Genomic DNA, 21,994 nt, shown 5'->3' on the forward strand with positions numbered 1-21,994 from the left:
TACAAAATAAAAATAATAATACTTTTCTTTAATGTAATAAAAATGAGCTGTGTTAACAAATTTTCAGCTAGAGGGTAGATTTATGATAGGCCACTAACTATGAATTGGACGCCACACTCTTATTTTGTTATACGTATCTGACTTACAAGTGCATAATATAGCAAATTTACGTTCAGTATATTACATTTAGTATCTATATAAAGTTCTTTATATTAAACTAGACTACAACAAATATCTAAATTTAAAAATAACATTATTTTTGTTCTTTAAGAAGTTTTTTTAAAATATTTTAAAGCGAGTTGAAAGTACTTAAAATGTAAAATATAATAAAATTAAAGATGTTAATAACTCACTTTAAAATTAAAAAAGAAAAAAAGCTTTCGGCCTAACATCAATAATAATATAATATTATTATTTATTAATTTTAAGTGCTATAGTAGTAAATACTCAATTAACTTTAATATTAAAATCAACGTAACTAAAAGTGAACGGTTGAAAATAAATGTGTTTTATTATAAACTTATAAGTTAAAAGATGAAAGAAAACAACAAAATCAGGTCGCGTCTTTTTTCACATAATCCTAAAAAAAAAATAATAAAAATAACAATAATTATACTGTTATATTTTTTTTTTAATGTTAGTTAGATATAAGCAATTTATGACTATTTACATTAACATTAAAATATAACACAGACTTATAATAGAATAGAATTACGAATAATTCAATACAGAAAGTTAAGAAAACAAATACATAGTCCGATAGTTGTTTCACTCAACAAGTCACGCCGAGGCACGTATAGATACCTCTTCTGCGTATTTAATAAAATGTGAAACATTATCAGAAAGATATTATCAAAAAATAAATAATAACCGAATGAATTCAGCAAACATAACTTCAAAATTTCAAATATTTCTAGAGGTTATTTATTTATTTAGGAAGGTATCTGGGCCATGTATGCTTATGCTAATGAGATGGATTGACAGAAGAAATATTGGATATCATATAACGGGTTAGGACGTTTATAAAGGTCTTGACCCCCCACTATCGCAAATCCCTTAACTCATAGTTATAGAAGTCATTTACTCATTTACATAATTTTCAATTAATATGTTTTGCTATAAAAATAGTATGAATAAAATTTCTAATACTTTTTTCATAATAGATACGTATAATTTATATATTAGTAACAAAAAGTGATGAAGTATTACTATAGAGTATAGGCTATATAGGTACTCCTATATAGGTATAATAATAATTCTAGTAAATAAAAAAGGATCGACAGGTATAGATAAAACTAAAATTATGAGAAAAATAATTTAATTTTTAGTCTTAACACTATACAATGTGTTTTGTTTATATCATGTCAAATTTTGATAAGTAGAATAGTAGACAATACATTTTTCTAAAATTGATTTTTTTTTTTTTTAATACATTTTTGTGCATATAGGATATTTGAATTTGAATATTTTGACCTGGATTTTTTGTTTTGGTTGCGAAATAATATAAATGTTGATACCTAAATTAAAATACGCTAAACAAAAATTTGGTACGATTCATTCTTAAAAGAAAAAAAAATCAAGTATAGATAAAAAAAAGTAAATGTGACGTAACCATTCTACGTCGAGTGTACCTCGTCATTAAGGAGTAATTCACTGTAATGTATATACATGAAATTTTAATTCAATGATAAATCATTGCACGCTAAAAACTATTTTGAACGAAGACGGTCTGTCAGCCTATAGATACTTTATGATATATTTATATTGCTATAAAAGTAATTGTAAAATATTTTTACCGACAACATTGCATTTTAAAATGTCATTGTATCTGTGTATAAAAATAATATATACTTACGTTAAACGTTACAAGTATCCACAAATAATATTTAATAATATATGACTAAAATCGTTATTCTTCTTTTAAATATATGGGTAAATGATAGTAATAATAATTATTGCTATTACATCTGATTGTTAAGAATAAACACATTAAAATATAGTTAGCATATATAATGGCATAATGGCAGGTTATAAAATGCCTGATCTGGAGATCCGTTAAAATGTTAAATCTCCTGCAGGTGCTCCCTCCTGTCGCCCATAGCCATCAGCGTCTAATTACATAATATAATAGTGTAATGGGATCTATACTATAAAATGATTCTTACGCGCAGGGATGACAGTTTGTAATCAGATTATCGTGTGAGTAACATAATTATATTCATTATATAAGTTTTAGCATATAGTTGTACGTGTGTACAAACTTTAAACGAGTGGATAAAACCAATGGTATTATTTCTGGAATCTTTTCTTCGCAGTAGATTGTAGGATACCTGTACCTGCATAAGAATTTACCTACTGTTTACCAATCGGATTTGTGGTTACGACGCGAAAATAAAAAAATATATATTATTAAACGTGTCTGATAAAAATAAATAAATAGAATATGTCCGTCTTTATACTGTTTACGGAGTCGAGAAGTCGATACGGTTTATCGTTTTCAGTTTTGGCGTAGATACCTATACGGGTATACCTCATACATAATACATATTATTATATACAGATACGAGACACGAGGGGTTCAGTGATGCCACTGGGTGACTACTGACTATGTGTGTGTTTGTGTATGTATGTGTGTATGTTACACACATGGTTATGAATTATAACCTAATTCGAATTTATTTTCTTGCTAGTGTTACGTCAACTGTGAGATTTATTATAATATATACATATTATATAATAACTAGTAATCGACAGTGTCCGATGACATTTATACATTATCGACAAAACACATATACCTAAGTGAAATAGAATAATTAATAATAATTGCAGCAAGTAACATCCAAAAGTTCAATTATACAAATGTACATATACATATGAACATAAAATATTTGAAAATGTAATAAAAATAACAATTAGGTAGAATAAATATGGAAAAATATAAATAATAATTTTAAATTTCAGTTTAGCGTTTGGTTTAAATCAGTAGTCTTACGATTCAGTAATATGATTTATATTTTATTATTTATTTATTTTTACTAGATAATTTATACAATCTATCCGCATATTAATATATTAGAATTCTCTGCAACGAGTATTGGTAATAAACTAATAAACAATTAAATAATTACTTTAGAAAAAAATACACGAGATAAGAGATGGACTGGTTCACTCTATGCAATAAATATACTTTTTTTATTCATTTTTTTTTCTTGGTAAGTAGAAAGAATTTATTTCAAAAGATATCTGCAGCCATTGTCATTTCAGACGTTTACTGAATAAATTAGGAATGTTTACGTTTTGAAACGAAAGAGAGCTGTAACTAATGGTCAATAGGTTTGAGTACTGAAGAACTTTTGTATCGTATTTTAAGTATGCGTGTTTAGCAGTTTTTTTAACAGTTGGAATTTAAAGATCGCAATGTATATAGTACTGTATATATTTTACATTGAAAACGCAATGAAGAACATTTTATATCGTTTTCAGCATTTTTGATTATATTGTTTGAATTTTTATAAAAATATGCATATAATAAAATAATAGCAACATAGTATTATAGAATACCTACAACCTAGGTACTTTAACTTCCTAGAATAAATTGTTGTCCACCTATAACTATATTCATACTCCACGTATAATATTATTGATTTTACCAGATTGTTAAGTACGCAAATAAGTGTTATAAGTTATAATTCAATTGTGTATAGGTTTGTTAAATTTGCATGCAACGATTTTTCGTTATAATAAGCTTAAACATCTTGAGTCATAATTTGTACAGAAATATTGCGTCATCCTGGTTGACCTGGTTAACAATACTTAGAATTTGTTTTATATTTTCATAATAATAAATAGCGACGTTGATCCATATTTCCAATGAGTGATAAATGATAATCAATTTTGGAGGTATATAGAGAACCCATGTATTTTAAAAAAAATTGACATAAACGCATTCACGTGATGGTAAATATTTTGCAGCAACTGTAATAATAGCATTGGATTCGAGATCTGAATCGAAATTTTTTTAATTTTCTATTATTTTAGCTATAGGTGATCTAAAATTAATATAGTTCTCAGTAAACCATCATTATGTATTATCTCAACCGGGGGTGACACAAAATCACCGTCTGGGTCAAATTTCCCATTAAATAAATGTATATATACATGATATGATACATGATATTTGTATACAAATCATTATTATTTTTGCTCTTATTTTTTTTTGTTATTTGTAATAAAAGAATAATTCTAATACATATAGTAAGATTGTTTATTATTTTGATGTTAGAGGTGACACAGTGTTTTATTCTAGTGGCCAAAGGTGACGTGAATAAAAAAAAGGTTGAGAACCACTGATCTATACCGATATAAAATTGAATAATTTTTCTTATAAATATTGTAGATAGGTATTTATTAAATTATTTATATTATTAGAATTTAATTATTATAATAATAAATATTTATATCAAAATATTTTATTTATTAACTTTTTAGTCAATAGCACTTTGTCGTAGAACAGTGTGTGATATGTTTGCGTTATAAATAACTATTACTCATATAATCATATCTATGAATTAATCTATATATTTTGAAAATGTCATTGCATACAGTGATATTCATAATTTATGTTAAAGTTTTAAGACCCACGAATAAAGTTTTTAAACTATCACAAATTAATGAACTTCATTATTCATCGTTAAAATATGTAATTTTGTAAAAGTTTGAACTTCAAATGTACCTATATAAAAATAATTGTTTATATTATATATATTTTTAAATTTTATAGTTTTATAGTTTTATAGTATGAATTACCTTTGAAGAGCTTTGTATTACATTTTCAGGTTTTAATTATATTATAAAACCTGGAAATTTTGATGATTTTGACGAATTTTGTAATTTAATTAATATTATAAATATCTAAAAGAACAGCTTAATATACAATTATAATATGTGATCTTGTATTAAATTTTTAAGACTAGTGAATATACATTTATACATTTATGGAAACAATTTAAAATTATTTATAAATTAATTAAAAAGAGTCAAAATATTATGAAAAATGACAAATGTTAACCAGTATAGAATAATTAGAATATGATATTATTAATACTTTGGAAAAATTTCAATTATTTATGGTTATACTTTGTTTTTGAATTATAACGAAAAAACAAAATTAATTTGTTGAATACTGCAGTAAACATAGTTTTGCATAAAAATTCTTGTTTTCCTTAACTTTTTGTTATTCCCGGTTATATTGAAAATTAGTGAAACTTTTTGAGGCCTCAAATTACCAACTATATCCAATATTCTATTACAAACCATCACCCCTAAAGTTAAAAATCAAAGCATTTTTACTGACATTTTTATGTGATTAATAAAAAAAATGCACATACACATCATAAATGCATCATTATAAATACAATCATTGCTCTGTTCAGATTCTACAAATTTGTAGTATAATATATTAATATGTCGTATAATGCGCAAATAATATTCAAATGCGGATACAAATACGTGCTCTGGTCTTGACTTATATAATCTTTAAAGGCTACCGATGGCGTGTCTAGAACAGGGTTTTGAAGCTAGGTACAGAATAGAGGGTACCCCTTCATCTATTATTTGAACAGTTTTATTTGTTCATTTTACTAAATAATAAAATAAACAGACGATAAATTTGAGATTCGTAATAACGTCAAAAATGTACGAGATCTTATCAATTATTATAATAAATAATATGCGTATATACCTATGTACTTACTGTTTGTTTCTTTATGATTTGTGACATTTAGAATACTTTTATAGTTCTGTAACAATTTGAAAATTTAATCTTGATACACTAGTACACTAAAATAGCACATAAAGCTATATACTGCAGGTATATTAAATTCATGATTTTTTTTTTTATCACACCAATGTTTTCAAGGAGACCGGAGATCACCATCCCAAAAACTATTGGTCCAAGGTTCCTAAAAAACTTCAACCCACTGAAATGTGGAGCTGTGTTGTGTATGTAATGTAATAAATAAGGAATATGTAGAATCAACAACATGATATAAAATATTGTTACCACAACACTTATATAAATAAATAATTCAGAGGTTTTTGAATATTGAATATTGATCGATAAACATTGTAATACATATACAGTTCGTTTCGCTTTAAAAATTTAAATTTCGAATGAAGATCCTGCAAGATGTTTTTGGCGCTTGTTCTTTTTGGCCAAACACGACCAAACGCAAATCTAATTGTTTCTCCGCCAAGTCGAGAAATTCTGAGTTTAAAAAAAAGTGCTATTACAGTAGATAGTTTATCTGGCAGTCGGTGATAGTTAGGCGTAGACACGTGATGGTGTATATAGGTAGGTACATTGTGTGATACAAATATCACAAATGTCGTGCCCGCAGATCATTACTTAAATCTCCTATTCTTCTCTGCGGACCTACATTCAATTTTAAAACGAAAATCGACCACCGCCACTCATAACTATAACGATTTTACGAAATCGGGAAGTTTTATAAAAAACGACTTAAAAGATTAAGCAACACTTTGAGACTCAAAGTTTGAGTGCATGTATTTGAGGATTTTTTTATACGCTTGGCTGAAAAAAAGTTTGAAAAAATTAGTCAATTTGTAGTTACGTGATGGCGCATTGGCCAAATTATACGATACTTACCAATTACCATATAAAATGACATTTAAATAACTTTTAAATGGTTAAAAATGAAATTACTGTGAAAACACTGAAAACCTTCAAACTTCGTAGAATTTTCTCATTTTTATCGTTACTTATTTTTTTATTCCAAAGAGGTAAACTTTCTTATAAAAGGGCATTAGAGTCGGACTTTAAACAACGCCAGAAATAAATTTCAAAAAACGTATTCGACAATGAGTGATGTATATTATACAATAGAATAGAGTTTTATTAGTTATTCGTGTTATGGGCTATGACAGTATGACTGTGGTTATGTTAACTGTTTTTCAATATATCAAGTTAAGATGAAAGTTATACTTCTTTAACTTGTAGAAGTTATAAGTTTTTTTTCGTGGACGCAATGCGCAAGCGGTCCCCACGACATCGTCGATTTAAACTTGAAAAAAAAAAAGAAGTAATAAGTTAAATAGAAAAAAAAAGTTAACATGGTCTTAAATCTTTATATAACATATTCTATTTTGACCATTTCATAGGTAAATATAATCAGTTGAGTACTTATAGGGACATTTTTTTTGTTTTTACATAATCTACTTCGAAGCACAATAAGCAAGTTTTGTAAAAGTATAAATAGGTACATATAACACAAATATATATATATTATTATTTATTACGATGTACTGAAAATCGTAAGCGAAAACACGTCGCGCACGCGTATGAACGTAGCCTCCGCCGACGACTATACACGGTACGCGCGAGACGTGACCTTCACTACACAATATTATTATAATCATCACTACAATATATACTACGGCGTTATCGCTTTCAACGCGGAAATCAACAAAAACATTATCTACTGATAACACAACACACACACACACGCACACTCATCTTACGAGTTACGACACATCGGGCGACCACTTTGAGAACGGAATCGCGCGAATATTGTTGAAATAACGTCATCGAATCGGTAAAAATCGGCCGTCGAGTGTCAACTGTTGCGCGGTCATCGGCGGTATTGTGTCTCCGGCGGAGTCGTTCTGTACGCGACTTGCACGGCTTTTGCGCGGCGTAACGGTTCGCCGCTCGTAACTATTGTACCGCAACACCAGTTTGAGTGGGCAGCGACCTGGTGCGGTTGCGCTCATAGCCGTCGGTCGCCGTGGCGGACTCTGCGGATCGTGTCGTCCGGACTCCACCGCCGTCGAAGAAGGTACGAGCAATAATGACGATAATATTATGATGTTATTCTGTTGTGCGGGCACCTCACAGTCCTGCTGTAGCGAATGCCTACACTGCGTTAGTTCCGTAGACATCTATGCGTACTTGGCAAATATAGTTCTCTCGGGTACCATTGGCCTCCGTTATGGTTTTCTTCTAGCCGATGCTCGTTTGGGTGTAACGCTGGGAATATTGTTATTTGTTATTCGCTTATCGTTTGAAAATTATGAGCACATTTCTCGTTACAGACTAGAGAAATATCGTGATTGGCATCGATTCATAGATAGTTTGTGGTTTACAGTAATAATATATTATTATCACATGCCTTGTAAGTTTTCAACAATTTATTACCAAATGTTCTAGTTATTTTGATTTTCGTCTTGCTATGATATTCGTTATTTTGATATAATTATCCATACAATTATTTATATTGTTTATTAATACTCAATTCTGTTTGATTCTTAAGTCAAAATAAGTGTTTTATAATTGGTATTTTCAACGATGCCACGAGGTCACTTTTTTGGGGCAATTGTCCCTTCAATTTTTGGGGTGATTGGTTGGTGGTTGTGGATGAATTAATTTTACTAAATACTGTTTTGATCCCATGTGTTGTGATCTGATAACATAGTCATAAACTAAGTTGTTATTTTAAAAGAATTTAATATTAATTTTGAATATAAATACTGTTTAGAAAATATGAGTTGGTTGGTAGACAAATTCGATTAATGTTTGCTCCCGTGGTTCAAAAAGTTTGTAATGCCACTGGGTATATTAATATCTATATGAATGCAATAGTTATAGTATGTTTAAAAATTACAAGTGAATGATAAACAACACTTGCCCAACTGGTTTAGAAATGTCATGAAGTGAGATTTACAAAACAGGTTTTTTTTGCTTTGGTTTAAACAGAAAGTTTCTGTAAGTATATAGCTTACTTCGATAGGTAAATAGATTATTATGTTTTGAAAAGCAGAAAATTAAATTAACTCAATTATCCATTTAACATTTTATTGTTTAGTTAATAAATAATAATGTAATACCTATAACTTATGTCTTATTTGATTCTTAGGCATTTGAATATAGATGATATAATAATTTTTCAATTTTTTTACTGTTCAGATACAAAATTTATTCTAAAAGAAAATTGAAAACTAATTCATGTGCTATGAATTTTCATTATACCGTAATTTAAAAAAAATAGTAATACTGTTTAACCATTCCTACAATAGTTGGTTTCTACAAATCACAATATACTTGCTACTTAGTTCCAGATAGTGCCAGTAAACCTTTAAATTACCTTGTAATTTCCATACACATTTATTTACTAGGTATGCTCATAGTTAATGACAAAAACGATTTAAAAAATGAATATTTATTGGTTTTATTTAAAACTAGATAAGTATAATGCGTCATTTTTTTCCTTAGTACTACAAATAAGAAAATTTAAATTTAAAAATTACTTGTAAAGTAATTCTATCATTTTAAGAAGTTTCCAAGTAGTGTTATATTGTGTTAAAGAATTTATAACATCTATACACATGAAAATATATATTAAAATGCATCAAATTTAAAAATTATTATCAATATCTTACGAAAAGAATTTTATTAGTTATGAATCTGTGCTTTTTAAAGATATACAATTTAAATTTATTCTATCTCATTTAATACAAATTGAATATTATTTAATAAAGTGTAATCGTGAATACTATATTATTTATATCTGCTCTTGAAACTAAATTACATAGGCAATTCAATTAGTAATAATATTTTTAGTGTTAAATTTAGTATCTTTAGAACAAATAAACAATTTTAAGTGTGTAATTTACTGAAACGATAACATTAATCGATTGCATAGACAATATAAAAAATGTCATATTAATGTTGATGTCAGAGGCCTATGATAATTAATATATTTTTAAAACAAGTGCATTATATTATAGTATAATACAAGTGTATATATGTTATATGCTTGTTTTTTAATTTTTACAAATAAATTCTCAATTTATTTATTTGTTTAGAATTTCTATGTACTTTATATTTCAAGTAAAACATATTTATTTAATTTTGGATTTAAACTGTTTTAAATATAATAGATTAAAATCTCCCAAATTTATAAAAAATACCATATGTCTATATAGTTTAGTAAAAAATTGTATGCTTATCTGAAGAAGTGACATATAAAAAATATCTGCCATTTATATTTATTATATTTTTTTGTGAAAAGAATCATACAGAAATTATGATATTAATAATTTTTAGTTAAATACTTTATACTAAATTATAATAATAAAAAATAGTACATTAATAATAAATTATAACTGCTTACTATTTTTTATGGTTTTCATTTATTTATTTAAAATTTTTTTTTACTGAATATGTATATTGTATAGTTATTAACATTGAATGATTAGCACATCATTAAAGTTCTTAAAATATACATTTAAATGACAATAATTATTAGGTTCTTTTTATAAAATACATTTAAGACAAGATTTAAAAATTTCTAGATGTTTACCTATAATATTGAAAATAATTACAATATTGTACAATATTTGTTATTATAAACTTTAAACTACATTTTTAATTAATTTAAATTTAGATATTTTTGTTCTAGCACTGTTTTGTCTAACTATTCTATTGAATGATGTCCTATAAACTATATTTTTCAATAAAAATTAAATTCAAGAAACATCTTTAAATCATAATATAGTATTATATATTGTATTAAAATATATTTAATTTTAATGGTTTTAGTTATGTAAAGTGTGTTATGTTATACCATACTACTATACTAGTTTTCATAACATTTATATTTTATTTCCAGATGATCTCTACATACAGCCAAATCCTGAAGAAAACACACGCGGGACTGTATTTCAACAATCTACTACATTGACAGCAAAAATGTGGCCTCCTGTATGTTTTATCTAATTATTTAACTTTTGTTAAAAATGTTATTAATTCATATAATATATTTTGTTGATTTTTTTTTAACCATTTATGTTTATATTCATATAAGTTCTAAGATTAATGCAAATCAATTTAAATTGTTTAAGCATTGTTTAGTGAACTAATAAATGAATTCTATTATTATTTATATAAATAATTAGTCTAAAAAAATATATTTTTAACAAAATAGGTATTTATAAGATTTTTAACAAATTATAGTATATAATATTATGAACAATATAAAAAATAATACATTTTGCAAAATAATTAATATTTTTGTTCTGCAGGATATTTCCGGAGGTTTTGATTGGACCTTGGATGTTTTGGGATGGCAAGTAGACAAAGATCAATTGTCAATTGTTATAGTATGCGCTATTGTCATTATAGTACTTACTTCAATAACAATTGTATTTATAATTTGGTATTGTTGTTTTTGTAAAAAAAAAAATGGTAAGCATATTGTATAGTCTATTTATGTTGTACTTTTTAATCATTTCTAATTATTTATTATTTTTTTTAGTACAAAACAGTTGTGAGGAAGAAGAACAAAGAAGTAATACCAACATACCTAGGTAATTTTTAAATGTTTTTCATAATAGGCATATGTTATCAATAAGACAATAAATTATTTAACTTCATAGTTTTTAACATTACAATAGTTTTATGGTATATTTTATGAATCAAAAGACTTAAATTTGGCTCACTATTGGTTATTACTTATTATGTTAAGATTTTAACCTTTAAATAAAGTTAGGAGTTAGTAATGATAGCTATCTCATTATAAATTATTTATTGTTTAAAACTCCAAAATAAATAAAACCTAAATAAATTAAAACATTTAAAATGTGTTAACTAGTTTAAATACAGTTGTAAATAATTTTTCTTTTTTTGTATTTTAAATTATAATATTGTTTATATACATATATATTTTTGGTTGTAAACAATATATATATATATTATAATATTTGTATTTATAAATTTGATACATGTGAAAAAAAATACAAATCATATAAATTGCTGCTAAATAGTAAGATGTTCATTTAAAACTATAATACATTTTTTTCTTATCTTGAACCTATTATGCCATTATTTCAAATGTAGTGTAAATGCTCACTATAAAGTATAAATTATAGTTGATTCATTTGACTTATACACTTTTGTTTTTACTAACAACAGAAGTATAGCTAATAGCCAATAAACTTATGTGATTATCTAATAGGTTAGAATAACAAATTTTTTCTAAGCTTTTTTAGTAGCATTTAGCTTAAAAATGTTTAAATCATACATTTTTCTAATGAATTAAAATGAAGATTGAGTACCAGCAGTTTTTTTATTGTATGATAAAAAATCCTTCTGAGAACATATTAAACTTTTCTTGGTGTTTACTTGTTATTGATGAGAATACTTATTGAATTTTTATTTTTATTTTTGACTTAATTTTCTAAGGAATTTATTTAAACAAATATTAAAAAGTATTATTACAAAAAAAATTTAATTTTAGAGTTTTGTTGTAATTCTGTTTTATTTGTTCTAATGTATTCTTTTATATTTACATTTATAATTGTAATTGATAAAATAATGCAAATTTAATTATAAAATTATTTATTGTTAATAGTAGTATAAGTAATTTTAACTAATTAAATTTTGTATATTCCAGTTACTCCACTGTATTCCTAGACCCCAAAACTGGAAATTTTATTTACAGTAACCGTATTGTTGAGTTATTTCCTGAAAGAGAAGGTTCTCCTGATCATTGGTTTTTCAATGATCAAGGAGAAGAACCTGTAAGTACAAATACAGTACCACGTTCAGCCTCTGTACCACCAGCAAAACAACTTCAATCATTTGTATGTTGCATTGATGGATTTATTAAGAGTAAAAAATTAACAATTTTCTTTATTTCAGGATCCTTGCATACGTGAAATAAAAGAATTTATCAGCAATGAAACATTTGACGTGCCTAATTTGCATTATATTGACAATGAGACCCAAAATGACCCTTGCCATTTGCCAAACGCTATACCTCAGATCTCTGAATTTAATCCTCATCAATTTACTTCCAGTAGCAGTAAGTATTTTGCTTGTTGTTTGTGACTAAAACATTTTTAAATAACTATAAATAATAATAATAAAAATATAGTTCAATATTACAGTTTCTCTTACTTTTTTCATTTTATCATACACGTTATATTACAATATATTACATTTGAATAACAATTAAAAGGATATTCATTCCTATGTATATATTTCATTTTTAAGTGCATAGTATAACAAATTGACGTTCAGCAATTCAGCATTTAGTTTTGTTAGTTTTAATTTTGGGTTATTTACATTCATCTTCTTAGATATCTACAAATATTTTGAGATGAATATAATAATTATTATCTATTTATCCTTTTTAAAATTTTGTTTTTATATTATTTGTAAAGCACTTAGGTATTAGATATAAATTTATTAATTAAAAATTAAATAATGATTTTCTTATTTATTATTCTGTCCTGATTTTTTTGTTCTATATGTTTCGATTCCTTGTAAAATAATTTCTTCATTTTTCTAATAAATAAACTATAATTATTTATAATAACTGTAATACATTTTATACAATAAGGTTATTATTATTATTGTATTGAATGATTTTAATGATATAACACATTTATATGTAATTTTAAACAATTAAATCCTTCAAATATATTATCCTTAGATTAATGTAAAATGTAAAATAGACTAGATAATTTTTTTAATAAAAAATCACTAAATGGTTGTTATTTCAATGAAATTTTAATATGAAGACACAATAAAGACATAATGGTTTGAATAATTAACTGCAACTAATTAAGATTACATTTTATTTAGTTTTGGAAAATTGCCATACATGTGATGGAAAATCTATAACACTGCGAACAAGAAGTCTTCCAACACATGTGAGAAACAAGAAACGGCCATTCTCAACATCTGACAATTTATCAGAGCTCTATGCTAAGGTATTTTTAACTTTTATGAAAAAAATGTGCAGTTAATATAAGACAAGTTCTGTACAACTATATTATAATGTAGTAGTTCTCAAACTTTTAATACCACAGTATCCATTAAAAATACAGTAAAAACTCTTAACAACAAAACTCTTTACAAAGAAAATCTCTATATAACATTAACATTACATAATAATGGTTGGTTTGCTTTATAACTCATTAGTCAATTCATTCTCTATAACGTATAGTCAGTCTCAATAACAAAACAATATTTTATGTTTCATAAGACAATTTACCTGTTATCGTATTATAAATTATAAAATTAATCCGCTAAAATGCCGAAATTTACAATAACGATTAAATTCTTTCATTATCTACTTGCAATAATATCGATATTATTGATATTGAATATATTGATTTTATTATCGACGTAATTTCTAACAAAAATTTTGTTTTTTTTAAACCTTCTCTATTACGAAAACTCTCTTTAACAAAAGATATCTCTTGATCCTTTCAGATTTGTTATAAAAAGTTTTCACTGTAGTTTGTATTTCATGGAACGATGGAACACCAATGACCAATGTCTCTAACTTAAGCTCAAACCCAATTTTTCAATTATTTTTTGGAAATTCAAAATGTTTTAATTATATTATTTGTTTAGGGTTATTGATTAATAAATTATTTCCTATAGGTCTTTTATTAAAGTATTATTATTTTATACATATTGTTCAAATTCAAAGTAAATCTAGTATTTTATTGTAATAGTTTACTAGTACCTACTTATGATTTAGGTGAAGGTTTTGTTCCAAATATAATACATTAGAAAACAATTTTCTCAATATTCACATACATGTTGCAGAACTCTTAAAATTATCCCATTGAACCATTAAGTTCTGCAGAACACACTTAGGGAATCGCTGTTATAATGATTATATTAATGTCAACCATTTACAATACTCTTTTATTATTATTATTATTCTTTAATATAAAATCTTATAAATGCTATAATATAAAAAGTTAAAAACTGTCACAATTCAGGACATTAGTGATAGTATGGCATTGATATAAAGGGTTTATCTTAATAAATTACTTGTTGTATTGAATAATTATTTTTATTAATTATTGTTATTATTCTTTAGGTAAATTTCAGTAAAAAAAGAAAAAATCGCATGAGAAATGATGAAGCTGCCATAATCGCCATGAGCAAATCCAGAAGTCAGTTCCTCAACAACAAAGACACAGATATATTGGTTGACAATGAAGCAGTTATTGTTTACGATGAACGAACTGCTTTATAAAATGATACTATTATGTGATATAACTGTAGGCTAATTGCGTTTAGAATCTTTTATGTACTATATATATTGTAATAATTGTTTCTATTATGAGCGAGGTTATTGCAATAAATATAATAACAGTATGTACAGTTAAAATGCTGAGCGAGATAAACTATAAACTGCGTTCCACTAAAATATATGTTGTACTTCATTAATTCATTATACATGGAATAATAATTGTTTTAAAACATTATATAATATACTTATTACACTAAAACAATTACCATTTTTTTAAATTTGTATTATTATTATTTTTTTATCTTCCCTTATTATTTTTATTACTATTATATTTAATTATGTAAATAATTATCAAACAAATTAGTGAAGAGAAAATATAATAATAATAAAAAAAAATATTTGATTATTTAACAAGTCTATGCTGTGTTTGTATATTATATTTTAATCCCTGCCAAAAGGAAATGTATGATAATATGAACACCAGTGTTAGTTATAAAAGCTTTATTATTGCTGTTTGTAAAATATTACTTATTTCTTGTCCAGATAGGCCGTCTAATAAAAATAACCTATTGGTAACTTCTAGATGCTATTCATATACACTATCATGATTACCAAATTATTTATAGCAACTGGGATGTTTCTTGAATAGTTAGCTCCTACATTTATGTATCCATGCATAAATAATTCTATATCAATTCTAATTAAACTATTCACAGTTCACACACATTTCATCAACTGCCAAATTTTAAATTGCAATATATTTCACTATTGGAGTTTGAAAAATACTTGAAACATGGTTTACCTTCTACAAACATGAACCGTCTCAAGGCCATGAGATAACATACTAGCAAATGTTTTTCTTATAAATGCACATGAAAAATAATATTGTAGGGTGACAGCAAATTTTTTTAATTTCTTTACCAAAACATTTTCTTCTCCATCATGAATTTTTTTATTATTTTAATTTATTAATATTTTATATTTATATTTGCAACCAGTTGAGCAATGATATTTTTAATATTTGAATGAATTAGTCTACACAGACTACTACATATTATTCTCTTTTGAGACAGAGCTTAAGTATTATATTACTACTATCAAATTTATGGATGACTGTAAAAATAAAACATATTGCATTAAATCAATTATAATAAATGTTAAAATATTATCTTAAAGGAACAGCTTCTAATATAATGCTCTTTGAATATGGGTGCAGGCGAAACTCTCCCTTGTAATAAAATTACTTCAGACTGTGATTTTTAGCAAAGGGTCTTTTATGATCTTAAAGTCTATGTCAAGTCACAATTGCTTTCTGAACAAGTTTGAATGGAAACTTAAGATAGAAAAAGATAATAGCTAAATAATGGTACCTAGTAATAATAAGTGTGATAAGTAATAACAATAAAATAAATAAACTTATGCAAGCTAAGAAAATATAGGTAAAGTAGGTAAATAATTGTGTTATTGAATGAATATTATAATTTATAGTACATTTACTAATGGAAAGAAACATATTTTCAGTGTTATTAGAATTTGAATAACAAACTATGCACAATTGAACCACGATGAAATATTTAAATATTCAAGTGCAAAAATTTATAAAATAATACTATTATATTTATATTATCCAATGTATAATATAATATTTTGTTTTCTATACCGTGCACTATAACTATGGTGACCAGTTATAAATATTTAAAAAAAAGTACATTTTAAAACTTAGTTCCTTCTCAGCCGTAATTACCCAATGCGTATACTATTCTACCCGTTTTACCCATATTTCCATAGGCATTTCCTTCTATTTTCATCTGATTACTTTATTTATTTTATTATTATTATCAATTATAAAAACCAATTATTTGAAATTATAATGTCAACTCATTTAATTTGTCAATGTGTGTCTTTATGATAAAAATACTTTGATATTGAAGAATTTAAAGTAAACTTAAACTGAAGTATAAATTATTTTTTAAAGGTAAAAATACCAATTGTAAAATTTAAATATATACGATTTAGTATATCTTAAATCGTGCTACCAACCAATAAGAATGCTTTAGATCGAACCATGAACTATAAATTAATAATCAAATTATAAAAAACAATAAAAACACATAAACACGCATTAGCCCATAAAAATTTAAAAAAAAAAGAATACAATATCATGTACTTAACATTATTGTTAAGGACATTAGGACCCATGTCAAAAAAAAGTACTGTCCTACGAAAAATAGTACGTCTGGTCACCATAACTATAACCGAATCTAGTATTTGAAATCAATGATGATACATGACAAAACTAATGGACGATCATCGTGATTTCAAACAGCAGATTAATGCTTGGACTGCTTGGAGAAGCACTTCTAACGCTACAGTCGTTGATATCTATCAAAAACCTGATTTTGTAAACATTGTCAAACCACAGAATATAACTAATATTTTAGACGGGCCCATAAGTACCTATATAAAATACAAAACTAGAAATAAGAAATTAGTGAATTATGAAATGTTTTTCATTATACAAATAATAATTGTAACGTTATGGCATGGGATGTAAAAATTTGGAAGGGCTTAATAAAAAATCAACATATTTTTCCTTTGTAATTATAAAAAATCTAAAGCCCGCCTAAAATATTAGTATGAAAATGATTACAAGATCAGGTTGTTGATAGATAGAACGTTAAAAGACGCGTTTCTCCAAACATTAATCAGCTGTTTGAAATCAGAATGATGGTGCATTTATTTTGTCATGCTTAAATATATAAGACCGCGGTGGCGCGGTCAGGACGTATCATCATTGATAACAAAATACTATAGTTTACGTTTATGTTTATAGTACACCGTATAGAACAAAAAGATTATATTAACGTATAACGTGGTCAGTATAAATATAATAGCATTTTATCTTATAAAAAATTATTGTTTTAAAATATATTTTAAATATTTAATTATGGTTAACACGTGTGTTGTTTGTTATGCTACTAGTGATAACTCTAAATCGGTTTCTTTCCATAAGTAAGTATTATATTCATTAAACAACACAATATTAATTACTTACCCTATATATTCGGGGGGCGAAATTTCAATGAAAAAACTGAAGGTGTTGAAGCTCCTCTATCTTTTTTTATAATGTTATCTTTAAGTTATGGATACCTGTTATTATTAAAATCTAAATCAACATAAAACAATTTGCTGGTGCTAATTTAAAAATTGGGGGTTACCCAACTTAAGATTTCCACAGAATGAAGCCAGGAAAAAATTGTGGATTGAAATACTTGGCCTTAAAGATCGTAATAGACCCATTACTAAAAACCACAAAGTCTGTAGTAAACATTTTGCACCGGAGAGTTACAGCTCCAGAGCTGTTGAAAAAAGAACATTATACTCGGATGCGGTTCCAGTAAGGTAATATTTTTGACATTTTTGTATTTATTATAATTGGTTTAATGCAATTTGTTTCATTTTTATAGCCATGACCGAATTATGGAAGCTTTGCGGATAGTTCGTCAGAGGTAAATATTGTATATTTTTAATTTTTAATTATAAATAAATTATTTATTTATATATAATATTTATGTTTAGACTCCAAGAAGAACCCGATTGTACTGAGTCATGATGTTAAATATTCTCACTGGACTTACTGAAGATTAATTTTGATTTAAGCAATATCACCAAAACGTCCAAAATATTACCACATAATTTTTTGCCATAGGATAAATGTCACTGTAATAAAAATAGCAAATATTATAACAATATTTTATTTTCTATGTAATATTATAATAATACTAGCTAATATATTTTCAAATACAATTATGAGATTATTGTTATAATTATTGATTTTCAAATAAGATATTTATTTTTATTTAAAAAAATTATATATATATAAAAAATTGGTTTTAAATTTTATACACTTTAATTATTTTAAAATTTACATGTATTTAAGAAACAAAAAACAGTAAAATTCACAGCAATAAATACATAAAATAAAATTACACTTATGGCATTAAAGGTATTTATTTAATTGTATTAATTTAATTAATTAAGATTCACAAAATGATCCAACACCATGTTCTACATCTCGATCTCCAATTGTGTTTAACATTGCTCATGTTTTGGGAAATGTTGAAGATAATAACTTGCAATCTAAAAGAATTCCAGGTATTAGAGGCAATTTAATATAGGTAATATGTAAATATACAAGATTATAAGATTATACTTATGTTCAAAATCATGTATCCACCAATCAAAGGTTAATTTAAATAAAATAATAAATGTACATAAAAAATTATAAATTAAAATATTATGGCTCTAGGCAGTTAAGATGTTCAAAATACGAACAGTGTTGTGGATCGACTGCATCCATGTCGAGAATGATCCAATTATTATTTATTATGTACCAGCCACAATAACCATGGGCCAGGTCATTATATAGACTATATAGAGATTGGTCATTTTTTAGCAGCATTAAAGGACATCACAACTTTAGTTTTTTTTTTTTTAATTCTAAGTTAATTGGTGTATTATTCTAGTCAACACCACGATAGTATCTTTAATCATGGTCAACACTCAAGTACTCATTACTCAACACAATGAAAAACGTTTTGGTAAAAATCCGAATTAAAATAAACGATTATTCAACGAGATAATGTGACTATGAGAGTTGATGAATAGCCGTGTGACGTCATAGAGCTGACGACTGAGCTGCAGCTGCCTATGTTGTACGTGTAAAAGTAGTTTGATTTACACAATAATTTTAATAACTTAAAATGGTATTTTAGAATTTTTTTTTCATAATCCCAAGTATATTTATGCGCTTAAGACGAAGGTGTCATTCACTATTTTTGATTGGGAAAATCTACCAATTGTTACTGACTTTAAACCGCAATGCACAATGCAGTAAAGAGTTTTACCCGAATGCAGACTGATTGGATGTTGGTTTTATTTTAGTCAGGTCTGTATATTATATCCTGTAAAATTAAATTTTAAATATATGAATTTATTTTATCACAGAGTATTGTACGATTTATTAAAAATCATAACATGATTCAGTTATTTCGCAATAATAGTAATATTGCTACTATTATTAAAATGGCAATTTAAATTTTTTAAACATTTTAAAATCGGGAAAAAAAATAAAAATAAATATTTATTCTCATATGGCATTACCTCATTTGCCATCAGAAATAAGTCCAGACCTCCCAAACGATTTCCACAATGTTGGAGGTTTCGTGGCTATACAAGAATTGGCTAGAATTTCTGGTTGGATATTATTCATCCAGATGGATTTTCCGTTTTTTGGACTGAATATTCGGACCAATAATTTTATTGAGAGTTTTATAGTATGTTGAAAATCTCTATTGGCCAACAATCAACATCCACCGGTTTGGACTTTTTGGGGTGATTTTTTTTTCATTAATTCTGTAACTTATTTAAACTTAAATTATAGATATGTCATATGTATATTAACTACAATTCCATTTATAATTTACTTATTATAGATAGGCTGCGTTTTGTGGAAAGTCGAGTATGAAGGAAAACTCGTCAAATAATTAATGGTCAACAAGTAATGAATTTAATTTACCTACCTAATAAAAATTATTAATGTTTCATATATTATGCTATCAGTATAATCAGTAGATTGTACATATTGTATACAATTGTAACACTTAATTAAAAATACTGTTCTAAGCCAGGAGATCAATTATTACTTCAAGGGGCACTAACAATAATATTATCTTGGTCGATGCATTACGGCTTGTACCAAATTAATGGTATGACACTATGGCCTTCCTTTGAAGGGTAGCATACTCTTCAAAAAGTTATTTAAATTAGCAAATAAGCCCCATTCCAAATGTAAACTTGAAAATAAGTTTTGTTTTTACAGCCAGCTAAAATTATATTTTCCTTATAATCTAGATATCAACCAACAAGTAGGTGCCATTATTTTGAACCTCTACTAGGTACCTCATAGGGTTACAGGTCGTAATCGTGGTAATATGTAAGTAATTGGCTCAGTTGCAAATAATAGAATTCCACGACGTAGAGGAAGACCAATTGGTCATATACAGGCCAGAGGGCCTATTAGTAAATAATCTACCAATAGGTAATTCTATAAGAACCAAAAATGGTGATGTAGCCGAAAATCAATTGTTGTTAACAAATGGTAATTAATAATTATGTATATAATTAATTTATAAAAAATTAAAAATTAATATTCTATTCAATTTTTACAAAAGTACCAGTGTTATTCATGGTTAATACCTCACCAGTTTATGTTATTGTTCCACCAATTGGGGGTATACTCATAATAAATAATTTTGTCAACTACAATAACTTTTTCAATTATTAATTATTATAGCAAAAACCTACTTTTTTGTTTTATTGTGTAGATGAAGACCAAAATCGATGTTTTGTTTGTCTAGAAAATCATAAAGAGGTTGTCACAGAAAACATTTTTCTACCATGTGGCCATGGATGGTGCTGTGACCTGTGAGGGTGTGTAGATAATGGATACAGCGTTGTCTGTTTGCATTTTGCAAGGTTCCTTATTGAATAATCTAAATAATTAAATATTTCAGACTTCAGCTTAATTAAATCTAATGTTTTACCTATGTGTTTAACTCTTATGGTTATTGAATGTTGACACCAATTTGTGGTCCACAGATATCTGTGGATTTGTCTTAAGAACTGGTGCCACGGACTATCGTACAGGTTGAAAGATATTATTATTATTATATTTTTTATATACAGTAGACGCCGCTTATTAGATTCAAAATCTGAATGGTCCGGACATATCAAAATACATTAAAAAAAAATTAGTTATAAGACTCAACACTTCAGTTAAAAGACTTAAATTTCGTAAAATAAATAGTAGAAAATAAACTTTTTTAGTTATAATTTAGAAATAAATTGGTATTGAA

At 26.0% G+C, this 21,994-nt stretch overlaps 2 protein-coding genes and 1 long non-coding RNA gene across 4 annotated transcripts in view; 2 read left to right on the forward strand and 1 right to left on the reverse strand.

Annotated features, from left to right (window-relative positions):
• Positions 1 to 15,494, forward strand: part of LOC132926874 (uncharacterized) — a 30,639-nt gene extending 15,145 nt beyond the window's left edge. The window contains exons 1-8 of one of the 2 annotated variants that reach the window (XM_060991295.1): positions 7,527 to 7,856; positions 10,689 to 10,780; positions 11,101 to 11,263; positions 11,334 to 11,385; positions 12,471 to 12,660; positions 12,719 to 12,881; positions 13,667 to 13,794; positions 14,922 to 15,494. In XM_060991295.1, the coding sequence (XP_060847278.1) occupies positions 10,769 to 10,780; positions 11,101 to 11,263; positions 11,334 to 11,385; positions 12,471 to 12,660; positions 12,719 to 12,881; positions 13,667 to 13,794; positions 14,922 to 15,080 (867 nt within the window). In that variant the 5' untranslated portion in view covers positions 7,527 to 7,856; positions 10,689 to 10,768 and the 3' untranslated portion in view covers positions 15,081 to 15,494. Of the gene's footprint in view, positions 1 to 7,526; positions 7,857 to 10,688; positions 10,781 to 11,100; positions 11,264 to 11,333; positions 11,386 to 12,470; positions 12,661 to 12,718; positions 12,882 to 13,666; positions 13,795 to 14,921 lie in introns of those variants that run through there. The other variant, XM_060991294.1, reaches the window with a different exon arrangement.
• Positions 15,495 to 17,017: 1,523 nt separating this feature from the next.
• On the forward strand, positions 17,018 to 19,082 carry LOC132926554 (THAP domain-containing protein 2-like). Its single transcript, XM_060990923.1, has 4 exons — positions 17,018 to 18,089; positions 18,306 to 18,479; positions 18,545 to 18,586; positions 18,657 to 19,082. The coding sequence occupies exons 1-4, from the start codon at positions 18,025 to 18,027 to the stop codon at positions 18,688 to 18,690; spliced, it is 315 nt and encodes a 104-aa protein (XP_060846906.1). The 5' UTR covers positions 17,018 to 18,024; the 3' UTR covers positions 18,691 to 19,082.
• Positions 19,083 to 19,122: 40 nt separating this feature from the next.
• Positions 19,123 to 21,994, reverse strand: LOC132926556 (uncharacterized). The gene is made up of 3 exons (XR_009661470.1): positions 21,444 to 21,994; positions 20,241 to 20,498; positions 19,123 to 20,041 (listed from the first exon to the last, which is right to left on the reverse strand). It is a non-coding gene; the product is annotated as an uncharacterized LOC132926556 (long non-coding RNA).

The sequence above is a fragment of the Rhopalosiphum padi genome, chromosome 3 (assembly GCF_020882245.1).
Source record: "Rhopalosiphum padi isolate XX-2018 chromosome 3, ASM2088224v1, whole genome shotgun sequence".
NCBI classification, from domain to species: domain Eukaryota; kingdom Metazoa; phylum Arthropoda; class Insecta; order Hemiptera; family Aphididae; genus Rhopalosiphum; species Rhopalosiphum padi.